This window comes from Hippocampus zosterae, chromosome 2 (assembly GCF_025434085.1).
Source record: "Hippocampus zosterae strain Florida chromosome 2, ASM2543408v3, whole genome shotgun sequence".
NCBI lineage: Eukaryota > Metazoa > Chordata > Actinopteri > Syngnathiformes > Syngnathidae > Hippocampus > Hippocampus zosterae.
The window spans coordinates 26,671,325-26,692,629 of NC_067452.1; the positions used below are offsets into that span (position 1 = coordinate 26,671,325).

Sequence of the window (21,305 nt, forward strand, 5' to 3'; positions counted from 1 at the left end):
TGCGACCTCTGGGTCCTGCTCCAACCTGACATTTCCCCAATGTTATCTGAACGCAGAGGAGTCGAGAAAGGGCCTTCTTTGGCACACAGAGACAAAACATGACGTATTTGGCAGCTGTTGCTACGCTGAGGGGAGGGACAGGACACAAAAAAGAACCAGCTGAGCTTTGTTGATAATCAGAGATTCCAATCCACATGCGCTACGCCTGGTTGGGCGAAGGAGACCAGAGGTGGAGAAAAGTCGGCAGGGTGGAGGCCGAAGGGTGGACTGAGCTCTCTGGGACCTTTGTGACATCACTGAAAAACTTGGCCATATGTGCTGAGCAGCTGGGACAGAGGCGTGTGTTGCACTTTCATACAAAATTCACTCGTGGCATCAAAAATGCGCCAAAGGTGAAGAAAAAGCAGCGGGGTTTAATCTTTCAGTCGCTCCGTAAAAGGAAGAAAGACTCATGAGTTTAGCTGGAATCCATAATACACATAAGCATTTCTCCGCTGCTGTCGGAAAAATATTTCACTTCCATTGGACTGTTGCAATGGCAACAAAGAGGTTGATGCCAAATTTGCAGCCCGGTTGAAGACAGTGCTTGGCCGGACTCCATTCAGGAGTATGTGTTTGTAGAGCCAGTGGAATGAGATACTAAAGTGGGTGGAGTCGGGCGTCATAAGACAACCTCATGTTGCACAGTTCAAGGTCGCACGTGGTTGTACTGCACATTCTTTCATGTTCACAGGGATTTACACCTTTCAAATTTGACCCATGGGGCCTCTTATTTGCCCTACACTGGAGATGCATATATTCATGTGAACGTGCTTATTGTTCTCGCTCTCGCATGAGCCGTTAAGGGGGTGCAGTTGGATGACTCGAAAGTCATTTGAGACGTGACATCAACAATTCAAACGCCTACCTGACTGGCAGAAAAATAGTGACAAGTGTGTGTATGACAACAAGCAGGGAAACGACTGGGTGAGTTTATTGTGCGTGTCTGTCGCGTGTGTGTGCATGGAGAAAACACAGCTGGTGGAGTTTGTCTCCGGCACACCCAAACATCAGTGTGAAGTGATGTCATCACTGAGACAAGCCTGCTGGTCACCCTCTGGGCTTCGGGACTTGACATACCGAAGATGTTAGAGAGCTGATCTAAGGATGAACCTCGACGAGGTGTCTGTGACTCAGTGGTGAGGAACCGCTTAGTGGCCAGTGCGCCTTGGCAAAAGTCTTGTTGTTGTTGTTGTTGTTGTTGTTTGGGCATTTGATAGAAACATAATATCAAAATAATGCTGGAATAATTGTGTTATAGTAATTAATTTGGCAGGAGTTGAAACACTACAAAAATAAAGAGAAAGTTCATCTCTGGATTAGTGAATATTTCAGTTTTCGTCAAATCTCAACAGACAATCTTCAGTTGACCCCTCGCCATTGAAGACAAAGTGTCAATTAAAAGAGCGGCTTTGTACATAAAACAAGAAGAACCACATCATACAAAAAGTCTGACTTTTATTTGACTCTTGATCTCAAATCCAATTGAAAGTGTTTGCTTGTGAACCAAAACAGTCAGGGTGGAATGTGAGTAAACACATAATACAAAGTTAACTCGAGTCCAATTGGGTTCCAGTTTAACATTGATAACAGTAGTTTTCCTTCTGTGTTGAGTTTCTTGGAAGTAAAATGTAAGAGAAAAAAAAAATCACACACTTGCACCAACATGTACTTTGTTTGCTTTGTTAAATGTGCCACAGTGTTCATGTTGTCCAACAGCTTTCAAGTGAAAACTGGCACGTAGGAGCAAAATAACAGACTTAGCTAGTAGCATTAAAAAAACTAAACAAGACAACAATTGCATCACACTGCTCATAAGAATACTGATATAACATCGCATACACTGATGAGTAGCCTTGCCAAGTTCAATGTTTATACAGTCAGTTCCTCTCGTGAATTGCAGCCTACCTCTGAAGGCACGTTGGCAACGTGACTGTTGTGGTGATGAAAACAATGAGGTCTAACTTCAGCAGAAGTAAACCTACACATTTATATTAGAGTGGGAAAAGACCACATGAAGTCATGCATACATACGGTTTAGCAGACGAAGCCTGCGGGGATCAGGGTGACACACATACCCGCACACTTTCACACCTCTACCTGCTCAATAATTCAAGGGGACCGAGCTTCGTCATTGGCCGAGGCACGAGCGCGTATGTGTCATATGTTCTCGCGGAAGGTGGAGCGACGAACTTGATGACGCGCCGGCTGATGGGTGTCGACTGTCACGGGACCCGTTCGGGGCTGACTCACGGCAAAATTCATTTCGGTCCCACCCAAAAGCTTGCATCTCCCATCTCTAGCTCAAGTGCCATCAACAAGTTAGGAATTGTCATCGTTAACATCCACCGTCGCCCACTTCGTCATGATCCGACTCGATCTCCTGGTGCTTGTTGGAGGACCCAGCCAAAGAAGGGAAGATAGGTGGCCTTAGCCATGTTGGTTTCCCTGATGATTTCATAGTTGGATCTGACATTGGGTTGTATCGCTAGGCCTGTGTGTGTGTGTGTGTGTTCTGTGTGTGTGTGTGTGTGTGTGTGTGTGTGTGTGTGTGTATGTGTGTGTATGTGTGTGTGTGTGTGTGTGTGTGTGTGTGTGTGTGTGTGTGTGTGTGCGTGTGTGTGTGTGTGTGTGTGTGGGTGCGCGTGTGAGGCAAAGAGGGTTTCAGAGTTCGGTGTCTGCAGTCTTGGTGGCGGAGTGGCCGTTCGTGGGAGGAGGCTCCGTCTTGTCAGCTTCGGGAGCTTCCCCGTTCACATTGGGTTTGTCTTGGGTCTCTGTCGGGGGGCTAAGTGGAGCCACGGACACCAGGGTGTTGCCCTGGTTCTCCTGATCCACTGGATAAGCCTCCTCTGCCTGCAAGTGGAGCACAAGCATGTCACAAACATTAAAATGCTGTTCAGGCATTCAAAAATTCACCTAATCGCATTTTGAAATGTAGAAAATAAGTCCGAAAACTATGTTGTTGTTTTTTTTCCTGTCAAATTTCTGGCAACAGTATTCATGATAAGTGTCTCTTTAATTGAGGAAGCAAGCAGTTATTGACACCTGTAAACACTATAAAACATGGCACTGACTGAAAAGCAAAGGTCGTTGTGTGTGGGTGTGTATCAAGGTTATTGTAGTGAACAAAAATTGGAATTATAAAACTGAAACTCCATTTTACATTAACAAAACTAATGAAAAACAAGCACAACGATTGCAAAACTGTCCTTTGTTTTCATCTTTGTATCATATATATATTTTAAACTATATACTGTATACATATAGTCCAGAGTACAACTGAGTATACGTTTCTTCATGTTTCTCTCTCTCTCTCTCTCTCTCTGTCTCTCTCTCTCCCTCTCTCTCTTTCTTGTAAAGTGTCTTATATAGTGTTATGAGTGGTGAGAGTACATTTCAACAGGAATTCAAGCCACAGATCTACTTTAGAAGTTAGCTTGGAAAACAAGAGATCGTGAGACACTTCTAACTTTATTCAAGACGAGAAGGTTACGATGCACCTAACTTTAGAAGCAGTATTCTGCATTGTTTTCATTGTACTGAAAAGTCTGCGTATTGTTTCACAGTACATGTAATTGATTTGTGGATGGTTGTGAAAATGTTTCATATTTTTGTGGAGTTCTTACGATACAACAATTAAAGTGATTTTTAATTTTTTCTGCTGATTCTGCTACTGGTCGATACTTTGCTGAATGGTCCTGATGACCTTAAAGAAATGCTAATGTAATGTAAACCCAGCAGGATTCTGAGGTTTGTGGACTTGGGTCAATTACAGACAGTAGTGGAGCCCAAAGTACACAGCTAACATGGCATAGAATCATTTAGCTGTGATGCTGCAAGCAAATGGAATAAGCTGCCAACTGGAGTGAGTGAAGTCAGCCCTTTTTGTATATTTTTGGGGGGAAGGGGTTCTTTGCTTTGCTTTTAAATGTCTTTAACTGTTCTGTTTGTAAATGCCTTTTAATGTTGTATTTTTAAAGGTGTGATGCACATTGAGTTACCTTTTATATAAAATGCCTTCTATCGAAAAAAGTTGCCTTGCCGAACAACTTAGTATACAAGTGATGCCATAGTTAGAGGCTGCTGCGTTATTGTGTGTCTTATTAGCCACTTTCAAGGACATTTTCCCCATGTCCCTTCATCTGGGCATGAACTCAAACTTGCAGAATGCAGGCTGTGTCTCATTCATGAAAATCTCAAAACATTTTGAACAAAACAAACTCTCATGATAATTATGAAACTCCCGGGCCATTTATACTGAATCCATTAAATAGTCAAATCTGCGGCCCGTTTTTCAATTAGGTGTTCTTGATCTGAGCCTAAAATTGAATTCTGAGAAATCTGGAATAATCTTCATTTGTTGTATAATCAAAACAATGGATGACAAAATAACGAGCCACCAACAAATGATACACAGATTCATGTGAAACTTGACCATTATTGTGGCAATAAAAGTACATGATGTTAAAATAAAACAAACTTTTTTTTTTTTTTACTAAGTTGAGTATACAATATTATTTTCATGGAAACACTTCCTCTAGACAGAGCTTCTTGATCATCTGATTGCACCCTGGACACATCACTCACCAACTGACTGAATAATACATGCAATATAAGAAAAGGGATTTTCTCCTGAGGTTAAAAACAAATCTGGTATATGTCCAGAGGGGAAATGTCAAACTACTCACCAGCTTGACTCCCTTGCTCTCAGTTCGGCGTTGACATTTGCAGTAACCGGCAACAATGGCGGCAGCCAACAGCAGACCGCTGACCAGAATGCCCACAAATACAGAGCGACCCGATGAGGATGAGGATGATGAAGACAGTGGCGCCTTCCATTTGGTCACTCCCAACTGCAAACATAAAAGAGAATACTGCCAATGAGACGCTTAAAGAGTTATGGCGGGTTGAGTGAGAAACACAAGCAGCAAGGAAAATCTGTTGACAACTGCAAGCGTTATAGACAGTACTGCGAGAAACTGACCAATCAATGGAATTCCTGCGTTACCAAATTTAGCTCATCGCTATATATTTTGGAAGACTGAAACAAAAAATGGGTCCGTTTCAGTTACTCGGGTACCATGCCATCCAAAACCATTAAGGTTAAACGTTACAAGGCCATGGACCAATAGCGAAGTCTAGGTTACTTTCCAACTCTTTATCAAAAAGTATTGTGCGCTCTCCTACCTTGTCTTTCAATTCCCCCTTGAGGGCTTCAACCAAAGTTTCTGGTTTGGCTGCGCGTGGGAGGAAAACAGAATTTAGAAATGACGAAGGATCACCAGAATGACCAAAGTGCCGGTTGTCCAGTCTCGGCTCATTCCTACCATTATTCCTGACCATTCGGATGATATTTCCCTCCTGGTAGACTTTGATATAACACTTTTCAGTGTAACACTGGATACCGCTGTTTTGAAGGATCCGTTTGGTGTCAATCTGAAAATGCAGAAATAAAAGTACAGTTCATTTCTGCTTTGGAGATTGGTTGAAGACTGACGGTCTTTGCTCAACTGTTTGGACCGCCATTCTGTTGTTTCACTCACTGCACCTTCCCCCAGATATTCACTCCCTAGTTTGCGCAAATATCTTAAAAAGATTTGCATATGCTGCTCAGGGTGGGGTTTTGGGGCCAAAAGACAAATGTGATTTCCGGAATGTTCTCAGAGCATGAAGGCTTTTGTGTGCGTCACAGAAGTAGACCGCAGCTGTATGGAATACTTGCTGACTTTCCTCCGCCTAGTTGTGATCGATGATATCACCTCATTGCACAATGAAGACTTGGGATCACTCTTCATTTTCTATAATGCGATCCAGGCGTCTCTCTTTGTTCCCAGGGGACGCTTGTGCGCAAACCCCGGCTCACAGCTAATTGGGACGTAGCCCGCAGCTGCACAATCCAGATTTTGTGAGGCGGGTAGGAAAAAAAAAAACTCAGCAGAGCTGAATTTGTGATCCACAATCACTCCCATGGAAGCCATCCTCTTCTGCGTCTGGCTGTGTCACATGTGGTGCATCACATGTCTCCTGCACTCAACTTGGCCTTGTGTGACTTTCTGGACTCACGCTTGATGAGGAATTTGAAGTTCAGCAAGTTCCGCAAGCTGTTGCTGCAATGCATTATGGCTCTGATTTATGGTTGAAGGAATCGATAGCAATCATGTCTAGAGTAAAGTAATTCATCTGCGCTTCTTTTATGGCGTGCTTTGTAAACAAACCATTCTTTGGCAGCTTAGTCCATGTTGAGCTTGAAGTTGACTACAGCAGATGACTTCTTCAGATGGTCCTTTAGCCTTGTGAATGTTGCAGTTTAAACCCAAGAGGGGGTCAACCGTTCACGTCTATGCACCTTGAGCCCCATATGGCATGAGAAAACTACCATTCATCCTGAAAAGCTCAATACTTACTGGTGTGATATGACTTCAATTCATTTAAAACATATATGTCATATGAGACGAAGCAGTCACTTGTGTCAAACGCGTTTGTCGACGGCATCCTTACAGTGTGTCCTATGTTAACTATCTGGTCAAAAAAAAAAATGAAAAGAAAAAAAAATGTTTAGCAAAATCCAAAATACACCTAAAGATTGAACTGAGTCTCCAGTCTCGACCGATTCCGATTCGTCACTCTTGCCTCAAAGTCATATTGTGAAAAAGATGAGTGAGTGTGAGTTACCCACACAGTCAGTATAAGCGACCACAGCCTCGACAGCTTTACTCTCATCGATCATCCCCTTGCCGACACACTCCACCACGAGCTGTGGAGACAGGAAGTGGCATGAGGTATCTTGTATGTTGCACAGGCCTTTAACATCACACCCAAAAGTCATCAGCGAATCTTTTTTGAAAATTCTTCACCTTTGTTTTACTGACGTTAGACAAATCTGACGACTCAAGGATGAATGTGCCATCATCACCAAGAGCACTGGGGCCGGCTGTGGTGCCCGAGGCTCCGCCTTCCTGGTTGTCGGCGCTGGGAGAATTGTTCTCTGGGGGTGGCATATTTTCAGCAGGTGCGCCAGTGTCTCCTTCAGCCACTGGAGGGGCACCTGAATCTGCAGCAACGGTGGTCTGTGGCTGGACAGCTGAGTCCATTACACCGGGACTAACTGAGAGTACATGGATAGAGCAAATTAGTGCAGACAAGTGCGTCTTTCCATCCATTTTCTACTGCTTCTCATTTTTGGTGCCACCACTTAATTAAAGTCTCAGTTGCTATCTTAAGGCACATAGAAACAAGCATTCACACAAGAATCATCTACAGTACTTTGTATTTGTAGTCGCGATCATTATTTACTCAATGAATTTGTCATTTTGGCTCATTGAATGTAATTTGTAGTAGGTTGGAAGCAAGAGAGTGCTGACAAAAACATGCTCAGACAGGAATTAGTTTCAAATAGACACATTGCATCTTTGTTACTGATTCCGATTCCACAATTGCCACATCGGGGAAACCTACCGTCACTGTTGTCTGCGGCCGAATCACTTGCAGGCGCATCCGTTGCGGCTTCATCTTGGCCCACCACACCGTCTGCAGAGAAAGAACAACAGCTCTGAAGCTCTGTTTGACGACCAAACTTGGGCACCAGTGGCACCGTCTTGAGACAATGCTGCCGCCGTAAACACTGGATTGTTTGGCGAGTGATGGTTTAAACAGCTTGGCCTGGCAAACCAAAAGTCAAGAGGTCGGCCTGAGTGTTCTCTAACTAATTGGAAGACACATAGAGACCAATTGTCTGTGTACCTGTGCAAATAAACTGCCAAAGGGTCACGGCCTCTGACTATCTCTTCTTTATCTGGGTAGTGTTTGAAAAAAGACAGAGAATGCAAAATGAATATATAAATAAATACATAACTATATATGTATGTGTATATGTACAGTATATATTCTTTTGTTCTTTTTGAGTGATGGTATATTTTCTATAGTAATCTACGAGTGTTTAACTCCTGCTTTCACACTAACTGAAATGGTGTGTGGCAGTGAGATAAACGCGATGGGGTTCAATGCAACAGGACTAAACAACGCTGGTGTGTGTGGGCCCTCAAACAGACACGTCGCTCTGGCACTGTCAAGCCCCTCAATATCCTTTTTTTGTCCCAAATGACCACTTAAAAGTTGGATTCATATGAAAAGACAATTCAGAAATATGATTGAAGAAATACTGTGAAATAGTCTTCGACAACCTTGTTGCTTGCGAGATTTTCTTCACAGCATTATTAGTGTTGAATTCAGGCTGCATTCCCAAAACAGAACAGATGTTTGATGTTACTCAAGTGTTAGATGAGTCACGCTAAAAACTGATTTGTTTTGGAGTTTTGTCTAGTAAGAGTCTGAGAAACGTTATAGCAGTGGTAAGACCCCTATCATAATAAAATGGTGTCCTGCAACTTTTGTATTGGAAGGGGTGTGGCTTTAAATCATTTGACAACTTGGATGATATTCTCTGTATCAAGTCAAGTCAAGTCAAGTCAACAGTATTTATAGAGCACTTTCAAACAGCCATCGCTGCATACAAAGTGCTGTACATGGAGCGATTTAACATACACAATAAACAGTAAGACGAATCGGTAATAAAGGCGGCAGAAAGCACCAAGCAGTAAAATCAAGAACAAATCTAAGTCATGCTGAGTCGAACGCCAAAGAATACAAGTGAGTTTTGAGGAAGGCTTTAAAGATCGGCAGCGAGGAGGCTTGCCGAATGTTCAGTGGGAGGTCATTCCAGAGAGAGGGACCAGCAACAGAAAAGGCTCAATCCCCTCTGAGCCCTAAACATAAACGAAAAGAAAACTGAACAGGACGTCAACATGAATATTTTTGTCTTAGACAATGGTGCCCAGGCCTTACTACTCATCATCTAATGTGGAACAAGTGTCGTCCTTACGATTTCTACTACCCTTGCGCATGGATCCAGGGTGGGAGACCTCGCGGCAATTCCGGCAAAAACAAATCCTGTCACACCTGATTAAAGGGATGCTGTGAGAGACTCGGGGTCACCAGCGGAATATTCTGTCAAGAGAGGCAGCCGACTTCCTCTCTGTTGGTATTGGAGCTGTTTTGAGTAGGGGAGGGAAAGGTGAAGCAGCTGCCTTCACTTTCGCATCAGTTGGCTCGTCGGAATGTTGAGAAACCTGTGACTTCATGTAGAAGGGGAAAGCGTCAGCAGCCTTAAGGATTTTGTATTAGACCTCCGCCCAGACAATACAGAGACAACGCCCTGGCTCTCTTTTTTGTGCCACACCCGTTTTGCTTCCAGATGTCCAGAGAAGACCCTTGAGACGACCTTCCACATCTGCTTGTAAATACCTCCTCAACTAAATCAGAAATCAATTATATATAATCATCAAAGTCACTTTGGGTCAACTATTTCATATTGGCTCCTTCAAGTGTCAAATAACCCCCCCAAAAAAGCAAAACAAGTGAAGACTACATCTTAAAATGATCTTTTGAATGACCATAAGGCCAAAGCTCAAAGTGTTTCTCAAGATAAATCAGAAAGAACCCGGAACTCATCCCATTTTAGAGGCTGCAACCACTTCATCTTTGGCACTTTTGGGAACTCGGCCCTCAAATGAAGTCACCAGTATCCAAAATGATTGTTGGTTAAGCTTTAGTCAGAAAGACAAGGTTTGACCACAACATGAGAATCCTGAGTTCCTCACAATTATCTGTTACTCATTGCAAGTGGTTGTCTGCTTGACGTGTCTGCCAAGCAACTCAACAGTCCCCAAGAAATTATGAGAATGGTCCATTCAGAGTGACCAGATAAGTGCCAAGGCCAAACAACTGTCCTCCGGGAGTAACCATGATAAGTGAAGAAAAATTCCATGCTCATCAACCAAAATGTTTGGGTTTTTTTTTTCTTGACTTTGGTTTATTCCCCAATGCTTCACAAGGTTTGTGGAAATGGTGTAAAGCAAGATAAGATTCTCTAATGTTATTGGTGAAAAGTTAGCTTACCAGCATAAAAAATGAGTCTTAAGCGTTGAGGAATGTTTACATCACAAAACGTTTCCTTCAAATTACAGATGACAAATTTAACACACTTTTTTTCCCAGATTAAAACCTTTCAATACGTTTTAGGCATTGTTTTTCCCAAGACAAGAAGCAGTCTCCAGAGCCAAGCAATTAGCATAACCAACAGTTGACCTCTGCAATAATGTCATAAAATGCTGCTTGAATACTGAGAAGAAGAAAATGACTGAAGCTTTCAAAGCTAAACCAACATTTACCCGAGCACAGTTTTGAGGGTAGTCGTTGCGGCCGCATTACTATGCTCCTCTGAAATATCACACAACCCAACAACATGGTGCCAGAAAAAGAAAAGAAAAAAAATGACAGTACAGGTACTTCTTTCCCTAGAGGTTCCTTGAATACACGAATGAATTGACAACTATTTTTGTTCCCACATGGGTTGTAAAAGTTGACTTTTCCACACAATCCGCACCCCTAGTGTTTTTAAACCAAATATAAGTCAGTTTGGAGTTGAGGAAAGGAATTAACAACAACAGGTATTGGAACGTATCCATGCACATCCTTGGACAGGATGTGTCTGTCACAGCACTCCCACAACCGTGGGTTGACCTGCAGATGGGGAATACGGTCTGGACAACAGATAACGCTTACCCATGTGTCGAAAAATGTTCATTGGGCATCAGGGTTGCGGTCCATGAATTTTTCCAAGACAGTAAGTGGCTGAGCAAACATATAACAGGGTTATAACCTAGAAATGCTGTCTGGAAGTTGCTGTGTCTAGAAAGAGAACATTTTATTTCACTTGTGAAGCTTCATGAAGCACTAAATATTTGTGTTGACTGGACTATATATATATATATATATATATATATATATCCGTTTGGCATACGGGAGACGGTGGTTCGAATCCCGCTTGGGGCAAAAAAAAAAATGAGCACATAACACCATCCAGTGTGGGTCCTTGGGCAAGATCCTTCACGCTAATGCCTACCTCATACAATGATGAGAGACAATAAAACGAATGACATGCCGGCTCAGACGTCGCCCGGCCAAACAAGGTCTGCGTCAGGTGCTGGGGAACCAGAGCACCTTGATGAAAAATGGGCTACTGGAACAAAGCGGAGATGGGCAAGATGCGATAACATGGCTCTGTTGGAATGCTACTACTCAAGCAACCCTAGTCAGAGGGGTTACATGCAGAGAATGTGGGCTAAATGGTTACTTCGAAACCCACAGTCACGGTTGACCGCGAAACAACTAGTAGCTCAGTGTTCCAACATCCACAAACGGCAACTGCTGTCACAACTTGAGATTGATGAGGTACAACGCAGGTTCCATGGTGAAGGGCCCCAGGCTGCCAGATCAGAGGAGGAGGTCATACAAGAGATTGGGAGGCAAGCCCCAATGAATGCAGATGATGAGATTGGGTGGCCAGCCCCAATGAATGAAATGCTGAGCGAGGCAGCAACTGACCTGAAAGCTAAGATCATGGCGAGAATGAAAGCTGGGCAACCTAGAAACCGATTACAACGGCTATGTGAAGTACCATCTGAAAGTCTCATAGAAAGTGTGAATGCAGCACTGAGGGCGATCCCTACCGTAACGATCACAGAAACCAATGAGCTGATATACGCTTCAGCATCAGTGATCCTGGAGGCTCTGGGCTATAAGAGCAACCATGGGAGCCATGAGATACGTTACCCACCATGGAAAAGACGGTTGGAGGCTAAGATCAAGGCGGCCCGGAAAGATGTGAGTCAATTGACGGAGGCCCAGAGAGGTGTGATGAAAAGGCCGATACCCGAGAGGTACATCCAGATGACCATACCTGAAGCACTCGAAACTGCCAAACAAAGGCTCCAAGCCTTGTCCAGTCGCCTAAAGCGGTACACGAAAGAGAATGAGGCCAGACGAATAAACAGGCTGTTCGCAACACAACCTGCGAAAGTGTACGCTCAGTGGCAGGGTCCTAACAACAGAGCTGACCCACCAAGACTGGAAACTGAAAGGTACTGGAAAGGCATATGGGAGAAGGAGGTTGCACATAACAGCAGTGCACAATGGCTGGTGACCCTGAGAGAGGAGCACAGCAACCTCCCTGAACAGAACCCAGTTACCATAACAGTGGCAGACATACAGGAAAGAGTCTCAGATATGAAGAACTGGACAGCACCAGGCCCGGACATGGTCCACACCTACTGGCTAAAGAGACTCACAGCACTCCATGAGCGCCTAGCAGTACAAATGAACCAGCTGCTGAGGGATGGGACTCACCCAGAATGGCTAACCGAAGGGCGAACGATCCTGATCATGAAGGATCCCTCGAAGGGTGCAGCCCCATCCAACTATCGGCCAATAACCTGTCTCTCCACAACATGGAAGCTCATGTCAGGCATCATTGCGGCTAAGATAAGTGGACACATGGATCAATACATGAACGAAGCGCAGAAGGGCATTGGTAGGGATACCAGAGGAGCCAAACATCAGCTCCTGGTTGACAGAACAGTCGCACAAGACTGCAGGTCCCGACGTACCAACCTGTGCACAGCTTGGATTGATTACAAGAAAACCTATGACTCGATGCCACATACATGGATCACTGAATGCTTGGAGTTGTATAAGGTGAACAGGACCCTAAGAGCCTTCGTTGCGAACTCGATGAGGATGTGGAAAACCACACTTGAAGCCAATGGCAAGTCACTTACCCAAGTGTCCATCAAATGTGGCATATACCAAGGTGATGCACTCTCCCCACTGCTGTTCTGCATAGGACTGAACCCCCTAAGCCAAGTAATCACCAAGACAGGCTATGGATACCGCCTCAGAAATGGAGCTACAATCAGTCACCTCCTCTACATGGATGACATAAAGCTGTATGCTAAGAGCGAAAGGGACATAGATTCCCTGATCCACACAACCAGGATCTACAGCAGCGACATCGGGATGTCATTCGGGCTTGAGAAATGTAGTCGGATGGTGACTAAGAGAGGAAGGTTAGTCCGCACTGAAGGGGTCTCACTCCCTGAAGGAACAATAGCAGACATTGAGGACAGCTACAAGTACCTTGGTATACCACAAGCCAATGGCAACCTCGAACTGGCAACAAGGAAAGCGGCTACGGCCAAATACCTCCAGCGAGTGAGGCAAGTCCTAAGAAGCCAGCTCAATGGCAAGAATAAGACCCGGGCAATAAACAGCTATGCCCTGCCAGTGATCAGATACCCTGCAGGAATAATAAGGTGGCCAAAGGAAGAGATTCAGACCACGGACGTTAAGACCCGAAAGCTCCTAACCATGCATGGAGGGTTCCATCCCAAATCCAGCACCCTGAGACTGTACCCAAGCCGAAAGGAAGGAGGCCGGGGACTAGTGAGTGTGAGAGCCACTGTCCAGGATGAAACATCCAAGCTCCATGAATACATCAAGGAGAAGGCTCAAACGGATGACGTACTCAGAGAATGTCTCAGACAATGGGGAACAGAAGATGAGGCGCTGGAAGAGGGACCATCATGGGAGGACAAGCCCCTACACGGGATGTACCACCGGACCATAACTGAAGTGGCTGATCTCAAGAAGTCCTATCAGTGGCTAGAGAGGGCTGGCCTGAAGGACAGCACAGAGGCACTCATCCTGGCTGCTCAGGAGCAGGCCTTGAGAACCAGAGCCATCGAGGCCCAGATATACCACACCAGACAAGACCCAAGGTGTAGGTTGTGCAAAGAGGCACCTGAGACGATCCAACACATAACTGCAGGGTGTAAGGTGCTGGCAGGAAAAGCCTACATGGAACGCCATAACCAGGTGGCTGGCATAGTCTACCGAAACATCTGTGCGGAGTATGGATTGGAAACCCCAAGGTCAAAATGGGAAACACCACAGAAGGTGGTGGAGAATGACAGAGCGAAGATCCTGTGGGACTTCCAGATCCAGACTGACAAGATGGTAATGGCGAACCAACCAGATATCGTGATCATAGATAAAGGGCAGAGGAAAGCCGTTGTAGTGGATGTAGCGGTCCCAAGTGATGGAAACATCAGGAAGAAGGAACATGAGAAACTCGAGAAATACCAAGGGCTCAGAGAGGAGCTGGAGAGAGCCTGGAAGGTAAAGGTGACAGTCGTGCCTGTGGTGGTCGGAGCACTCGGGGCTGTGACCCCCAAACTAGATGAGTGGTTGCAACAGATCCCGGGAACAACATCGGACATCTCAGTCCAGAAATGTGCAGTGCTGGGAACAGCAAGGATACTGCGCAGAACCCTCAAGCTTCCTGGCCTCTGGTAGAGGACCCGAGCTGAATGAGGGACGGACACCACCCGAGGGGTGAGATGAGGATTTTTTTTTATATATATATATATATATATATATATATATATATATATATATATATATATATATATATATATATATATATATATATATATATATATCCAGTCGCCCATTTTTCATCAAAGTGCTCTGGTTCCCCAGCACCTGACGCAGACCTTGTTTGGCCGGGCGACGTCTGAGCCGCCATGTCATTCGTTTTTTTGTCTCTCATCATTGTATGAGGTAGGCGTTAGCGTGAAGGGTCTTGCCCAAGGACCCACACTGGATGGTGTTATGTGCTCATTTTTTGCCCCAAGCGGGATTCGAACCACCGTCTCCCGTATGCCAAACCGATGCCTTACCAACTGAACAAGCAAACATATCACACAGTGAGAGGGAATACTGTATGCACCGTATAGTTTTCCTGGTAGGTGGTCGAAGTGGTTCTCTTTTTCCCATTTCAGAGCGCCCCTACAGATACACTTGACTGTAATCACAGCAATACAGCTTTGCTAAAATATGGCCCCTTTTCTTTATGGAGCTGCAACACAGAGATGTAAAATCCCAAGTTGGAGCACACCCCCAAAAAGGATAAAAGTATCGTCACCATTGTCACCCCCCCCCCCAACAGCTTATTCACTCTTTGAACCATTTGGTGATATTCAAACCCAGTGTTTCTGTCCACTTTGTAAGCGGACAAGAAAGCCAACTGTGTCAGAGGCGGTGGATGTATGTGGACTGCTCCATTCCAGCTGCTGCTCTTACATGAAATGAAGTTGGTGGGGGTGGTGAAGGTTGTAAAAAGACTCGCAGACCCAGAACGCTGAACAATCAGGCTGGGATTTGATTGTGACCCTGGAGCTCACACACGGAAAGAAAACCCTACAGAAGAAAAACGTTCTAAAGCACATATGGAGGTCATACAGTGAGCGTTTAGAAGGTGGTAACCAATCTAAGCACCTTGTGCCATCTTTGGGAAAGCACTTATGTGCAATTAGGAAGTGCTAAATGTGCTTTCACAGAACAATCATTATAGAAGCAGTAAAAGGTGCTTGGCTATTCTCATTAATAACTTTTCTCCCCTGAGGTGAGCCATCTTTGCTTTGAAAAGATAACCGCCTGGTTGTCCCACGCGGATCGACCAATGAGAGGTGGCGTGTCACCTTAAGATAAAGTCAATTTTAAGTGGAAATGACACGCTTCCAAGTTCTTGTTTTGCTATTCATTAGCTGTGGCTGCTTGCGGTGGCTATCCCATCAAATTGTCCTCTAAAAGTTGAGGAGAAACCCGAGAAGAGAAGGTTGTTTTGCTTTGTATTTTTCTTTACTCTACTTAAATCATGTGGCTGTGATTCAGGGTGCTTGGGAAACAAAGAACAATAAGGCGCGCCGGGACAGCAGTAATTGGAACGGCAAAGTTTAACCTTCATCGCATAGTCTGCTATTCATTAGGCCTGTTTCACTGGGTAAATGTTGTTACTCGATGATTTACTTCTCCAACTCGGCCCCTTTCCTGGATGACCATTGAGCTGGCTGTGACAGAGGTCTTGTTTTTTTTTTTTTTTAATCGTAAATATGTTTTCTGCTGGCATCGCATGACCATAGTGCACAGGGAAATTGTCACACCCGCAAAACCTGGCAGATGAGGTAACGGAGTGGACACTGATGGCAGACACTATTTGGTTTATTGCTTTTGACTTGAAACACGTTCAGCTCGCTGCAAGCGACGGCTGTGGATAATTGGGATGTTGACGGCACACAGGCTCCACTTTTAATTACTTTGCTCGATCACGCTGTAACTTTGGGTCCAATTGAACCCACACCCTGGGCTTGACCGAAGACTGCCGAGGCTTATGTAACAGACCCACACCCTTCAGCATCTGAAAGCGATGTTAACAATCAAAACGTTTGAGCCAAAAGAATGCTGGTCAATAGCAATGGCCTCAAGAAAATCAAAGGTAATATTCTGCCTGCGCTTATGTTTTAGGAATTCACGGAATGAGACCCAAAACTTTCCACACTTGAGTTGACAGTTGCATTATGATGTAATTGCGCTGACAGTATCTGCAACGAGAATTATGCTGATGCTTTTTAACCACATCCCCTCAAACTAAACCAGACATCCTCCTCAAGCGTAAAAAGAAAAGAAACCCAGTGAAGTGTCTGTTATGTAGGTGAAAAAAAAAGCAATATTTTGCTAGTCAACAGCTGAACGGCGCACCGACTTGAATTAATGAATCAAAACATGACACATGGGTACATTTCCTTAAATAAAATACTATCTATATGATAAACACGAGGCACTCTATATTTACTGAAAAAAGTACTGACTTAGAGGGTCGTATTTTTTGCTTTACAAAAACATCATCTCTCCGAACATGAAAATGGAAGTGAGAGTTTCATTTTGGAGTCCACTATAAATACTCATTTCAGTCTGTTTGGCGTTATCTGAGTCTCCATGGCTTACACCATTTTGCATGGCCACATGATACACATTCAGGGCACAAAGGCCATACAGATCACTGGCATGGGTATGCTGAAAAATCACATGCGCTGCACACTTTAGAAACTCCCAACCCTGAGCCAATATCTTGGCGTGGTTCATTTTAACATTGACTGTCACAGCTGCCTTTGTCCTTGAGCCATTGACGACGATGAGCAGCGGGCAGACAGGGTCCCTGCCCCCACAGCCTAGAACAGTTTGGGTTTTCCCCTGAAAAAAAAATTCAAGGTTGATTCAAAACGGCCTTTCATTCCTTTGCGGTGGTCCAAGCCGCACATCGGTACTGAACAACAAAAGTTGTGTAATCCGCCTGCTCTTGTTGGCAGTCATGTTTGTGCTATGTCCTTCTTGTTCCGAAGCAGTCTAAAGATATCTGTCAGCAGAAGATGTGGTGCCACAACACAAATCGGAAGTCTTTGTTATTGTGAATAGAGTGGCTTTCATCTGCCTAACTTCGTCTCATGATTGCACATTTTGGTTGATTCCATTTGAGAGCTGCAAGCTATCGAGCTTGTTTGTGTGAATACAACAAAGTGGTGTTCAAAATGGGCCGGTCAGCTGCCTCGCCCTTGAGCAGCTGATGACATCACCGCTACTAAATGTAATGTGGATTCAATTAAACCTCCTGATCCGTAGCAGTTTCACGCCAAGAGCACGAGAGAAGAAGTCACTTCACTTCATGTTGGCCTCTGACCTCAAACACTGAGCTGGCCTTCGTACTTTGCAATCAGCACGTTTGTTGATACAGTCGAAGCTCTTTTCAATGTACCCCGTTTACGTTTCCACCCCTATAAGATTCACATTTCAAAGTGCCGATTTTGTGTAATTCATTTTCCAATTGCCGATTTTGCTTACAAGGAATACTTTTATAATGTAAACTTTATTATAATGACCAGATTTACCACCACAAAATAGTGAAAAGGCCTTTGTTATAACAAATTGTGGGAAGCTAACTGCCACCGCGCCCTTTCTTATGAACAAAATGTACAGTTCAGGATTCTCCTCCATTGCCTAGTAACGCTACTGATCGACTCATGCATTGTTATACTTCCGGAGGCACAGCGCGATCCTGAGCGTATGGTCTGAAAATATGTCTGGTCAACGGAAGCGAATCTTGCTGTCTGAGAGGGCTGAGAGGGAGTCACCCAAACGAAGCTCAGCCAAGACGACGAATTGGCAAAGTCAACGATTTCGATAATCATCCGTAGTGGCAACAAAATCATGGCAGAGTTGGAGGCCAACAAATTGAAAGATGATCGTCAACAGCTTCGAGGTGCGGCACATCCTAAATTGATGACAGTTGGCTTTGTCAGTGGCACTGGCAGTTGCCTATGGCGGGTAACTTTTGCTGACTGAAGGTTTTCAGAGATAAAGTAGGAATGCTACAGTTGTTTGTTTCATGTCTTATAAAATCATTTTTTCTTCATACCGTTCACACATATTTGTAATTGTCAGTTTTATACTGCATTACATGTTCATGTTTTTACATCTGTGTCCATATTGTATTATACAACCTAGTTGGCGGCCATTTTTAGGGAAATGGTTAGAATGAACCACCATTATAATGTACAGATTCGTTTTGTCCGTCGAGGTCCGGTATTAACGACATTGGACTGTACAAGTGACATAATTTGGACTAATATTACATACGCTGTCCAGTCTACATATTCACACTTGGCTGCCGAGTCAAGCCAAGTGTCAGCAATGTTTCAGGTCTGTGTGATCACAGTCCCACTGAAGAACGGAGGCTGAAAGGAATCGGCTTCACTGCACAAGAACACATGAACAGACAATTTGAAAATTTGAGGACGAGATGAAAAAGTCAATTATAGAAATATCACATAGTTATCAACAGTGCTTGCATGATGGACTTGGGTGCGCAATTTTTTTGTTGATGTAATTGACATCGAACAAGCATGTGAATTTTGGAACGCCGATGAGAATCTCTCTCCCCAAAAATAAATAAATAAAATTGCAAACAGGCATGTGTAACTTTCATTTCGGAGGGAGCAAACATACTCGGATAATCGACTATGTCGTGTTGAAGAGCGCAGACGGTAACTGGATTTCCATCTACATGTAAATTGATTTGCCCTCTGGTAAGCTGCTGATTTAGATAGTTCCCCTCATTTTTCTACAAACGAGCGGTATGTTCAACCATCTCATGGTCTTTTCTCTCTTTCAAGTCATTCCTGAGCTATTTTCATCTCACCAGGGTGGTGGTCAAGGACACGCCAAATTTGACACTGCAGAAGTCATTGAGCCTGGACTTGAGCACCAGTCGAAATTTGGTGGCGGCCGTGGCATGAAAGCCATGCAGTCGTCACTATGCAATTAGCATGTGGCCCCTCACACACGCGTGCCACAAGCATGCACGCGCCCGCAGGGCCGCTACAGGATACAAAGCATAATTATTCTCCAGCGCAACTTTCTGCCCCTGAGCAAGACTCTTTGGGGCCACCATTCTGTCAAACATCTTCAGCTCATGGTATAACCCACCAATTTCGGACAACTTTCTACTTCCAGCTTTCCTACTTTATAAGATACGATATCCTTTATTTGTCCCACACTGGGGAAATTTACAGAAATTACGAACCCCTGAGGGGATTCTCTTTACACTCGAATGAGTAATGTCAGAATGAAGGTGCTGTAACTGTGTTCCAAACCGGATTGGTTTAGGGGTTCAGTGAAAAAGAAAAATCCAGCATCCAGTTATTACAAATGAAGACTGGTCCCCAAGGCGACGGGACCACAAAATGACTGGCTGCCCCGACTTGTGAACAAATGTAACAATTGAATTTCTGATTGAATTTCCGTCTGCGCAACATAGACACCTACATAAAGATAACATCAACCCAAAATCCACATGGGTGAATGACAAGAGAGATGGAAGAAAGCGAAATGAATACAAATACAAACAGAAAGCTACATTTCAAAATAAGATGTTCGAATCAGTAACTTACTGCACAGCAGTGATGTGCAGAGCACCAGGACGAGAGCGATGCCGTTCATCCTCCGCATGGTCAGAGTGAGGTGGGAGCGTGCGCTGAAGGTGGTGTGCTGAGTGAGCGAAGGGGCAGGGTGATGGGCGTTTGCTGTGAGGCCAGAGCAAGCGGGACAGACGAACAGGATAAAGTCTGCTTTGTGCTGCCGCTCTTTTATATGTCCCCCTCTCTCTTTCAGAGTGTGTGTGTGGGTGTGTGTGTGTGTGTGTGTGCTCTGACCACACCCCTATTCACTTGGGCTGTTTCCCCTCACTTCAACCGTCGCTGGTCCTGCTCCTCATCTGCAGTCAGCGAGCCCGCGAGATATCGTGTGTGTGTCCTAGTTGAGCTTCCTCTGTGGTGAGCAGACATGAATTCAGTTTGACCAAGGCCTCGAAAACATTTTATTAGAAATGGAACATCCCCAGTGGTCCATTTGTCGAACCACGGTGACAATCATTGTCTACAGGTCACAAGCAACGTATTCACAGTATAAAATTGTGGCCGTCGCCATCGTTTAAGTTGCACATCCCTGCTCTCTAATCTGCGGACTTCTTTTTAGTTCTTGTAGACACCAAAAGACCAGCATTTTCCGTCCATAGCGAAAGGGACTGGACATACGGTACTACTAAATCGGCAACATAGAAAAGTGCGTAGCCATGTAAGATTTTATGAGGAAGTAACAAAATCATCAACATCTTTTTTTTTTTAAGGGTTAAGAAGCAACAAGCTACAGAACATCTATGGCATACATGATTTCTTGGTTTTTGTTCCATACATTTTTTTTAAAATGAGCATTGGGTGTAGAATGTTGAAGATAACAATAAGTCCCATTTTGGATGAAGAAAATTTAGGGGATTTTTTTTTTAATACCTTTCTCTCAACTTGTTCTTGTCAGCTTTGGTCGTCCAGTGCCAGCTGCGTCGACTTCTTCCTTGCCCTGGTGTCTTTTTCATCTCGTTCTTGTTCTGTAATTAGTCAGTGTACATTCTCGCTCATTCCTTGTTTGGTTTTCCCCAGTTGCTGTGTGGTTTGTGCAGGATACGTTATAATTTGAACTTGTCACCATCAGAAATCTTTTGTTTTCAAGTGACTTTGCCTCCAGTGCCTTTAACTTGTTTTATAAAATACAAGTTATTCCATCCTAATCTCCCGGCTGCTTCCCTTCACCTCGCAATGCATCATTACAAAATTGCTTCAAGTCTTTTGGTACCAAACACGCCGTTTTGGGGTGGCAACACGTTAGCATTGCCTGGCTAGATTCAGAGCTTGCTCACGTAACAGGTATGCATTCTCAGCAGAAAAGGGCTTGGGGTCTATGAAAATCTCAACAACGTCATTGCACAATGATGGCCTTGGAGGCCCCCGGTGCAACAAGACCGCAATCTTTGATACACCCCAAAATTCCTTTTGCGTAGATGCATCCATCATCTTTAAGAAACTTGAAATACAATCAGAAAAAGTTCAGCGCTGAGAAGTAAAAAGGAGCTCCAATAGCTTCTTATT

General features: G+C 44.3%; 1 protein-coding gene across 1 annotated transcript; it reads right to left on the minus strand.

Moving 5' to 3' along the window:
- Positions 1-1,480: 1,480 nt before the first annotated feature.
- Positions 1,481-19,965, minus strand: cd34 (CD34 molecule). Its single transcript, XM_052057904.1, has 8 exons — positions 19,779-19,965; positions 7,495-7,566; positions 6,894-7,144; positions 6,716-6,793; positions 5,367-5,475; positions 5,227-5,276; positions 4,728-4,892; positions 1,481-2,892 (listed from the first exon to the last, which is right to left on the minus strand). The coding sequence occupies exons 1-8, from the start codon at positions 19,834-19,836 to the stop codon at positions 2,704-2,706; spliced, it is 972 nt and encodes a 323-aa protein (XP_051913864.1). The 5' UTR covers positions 19,837-19,965; the 3' UTR covers positions 1,481-2,703.
- Positions 19,966-21,305: the final 1,340 nt, after the last annotated feature.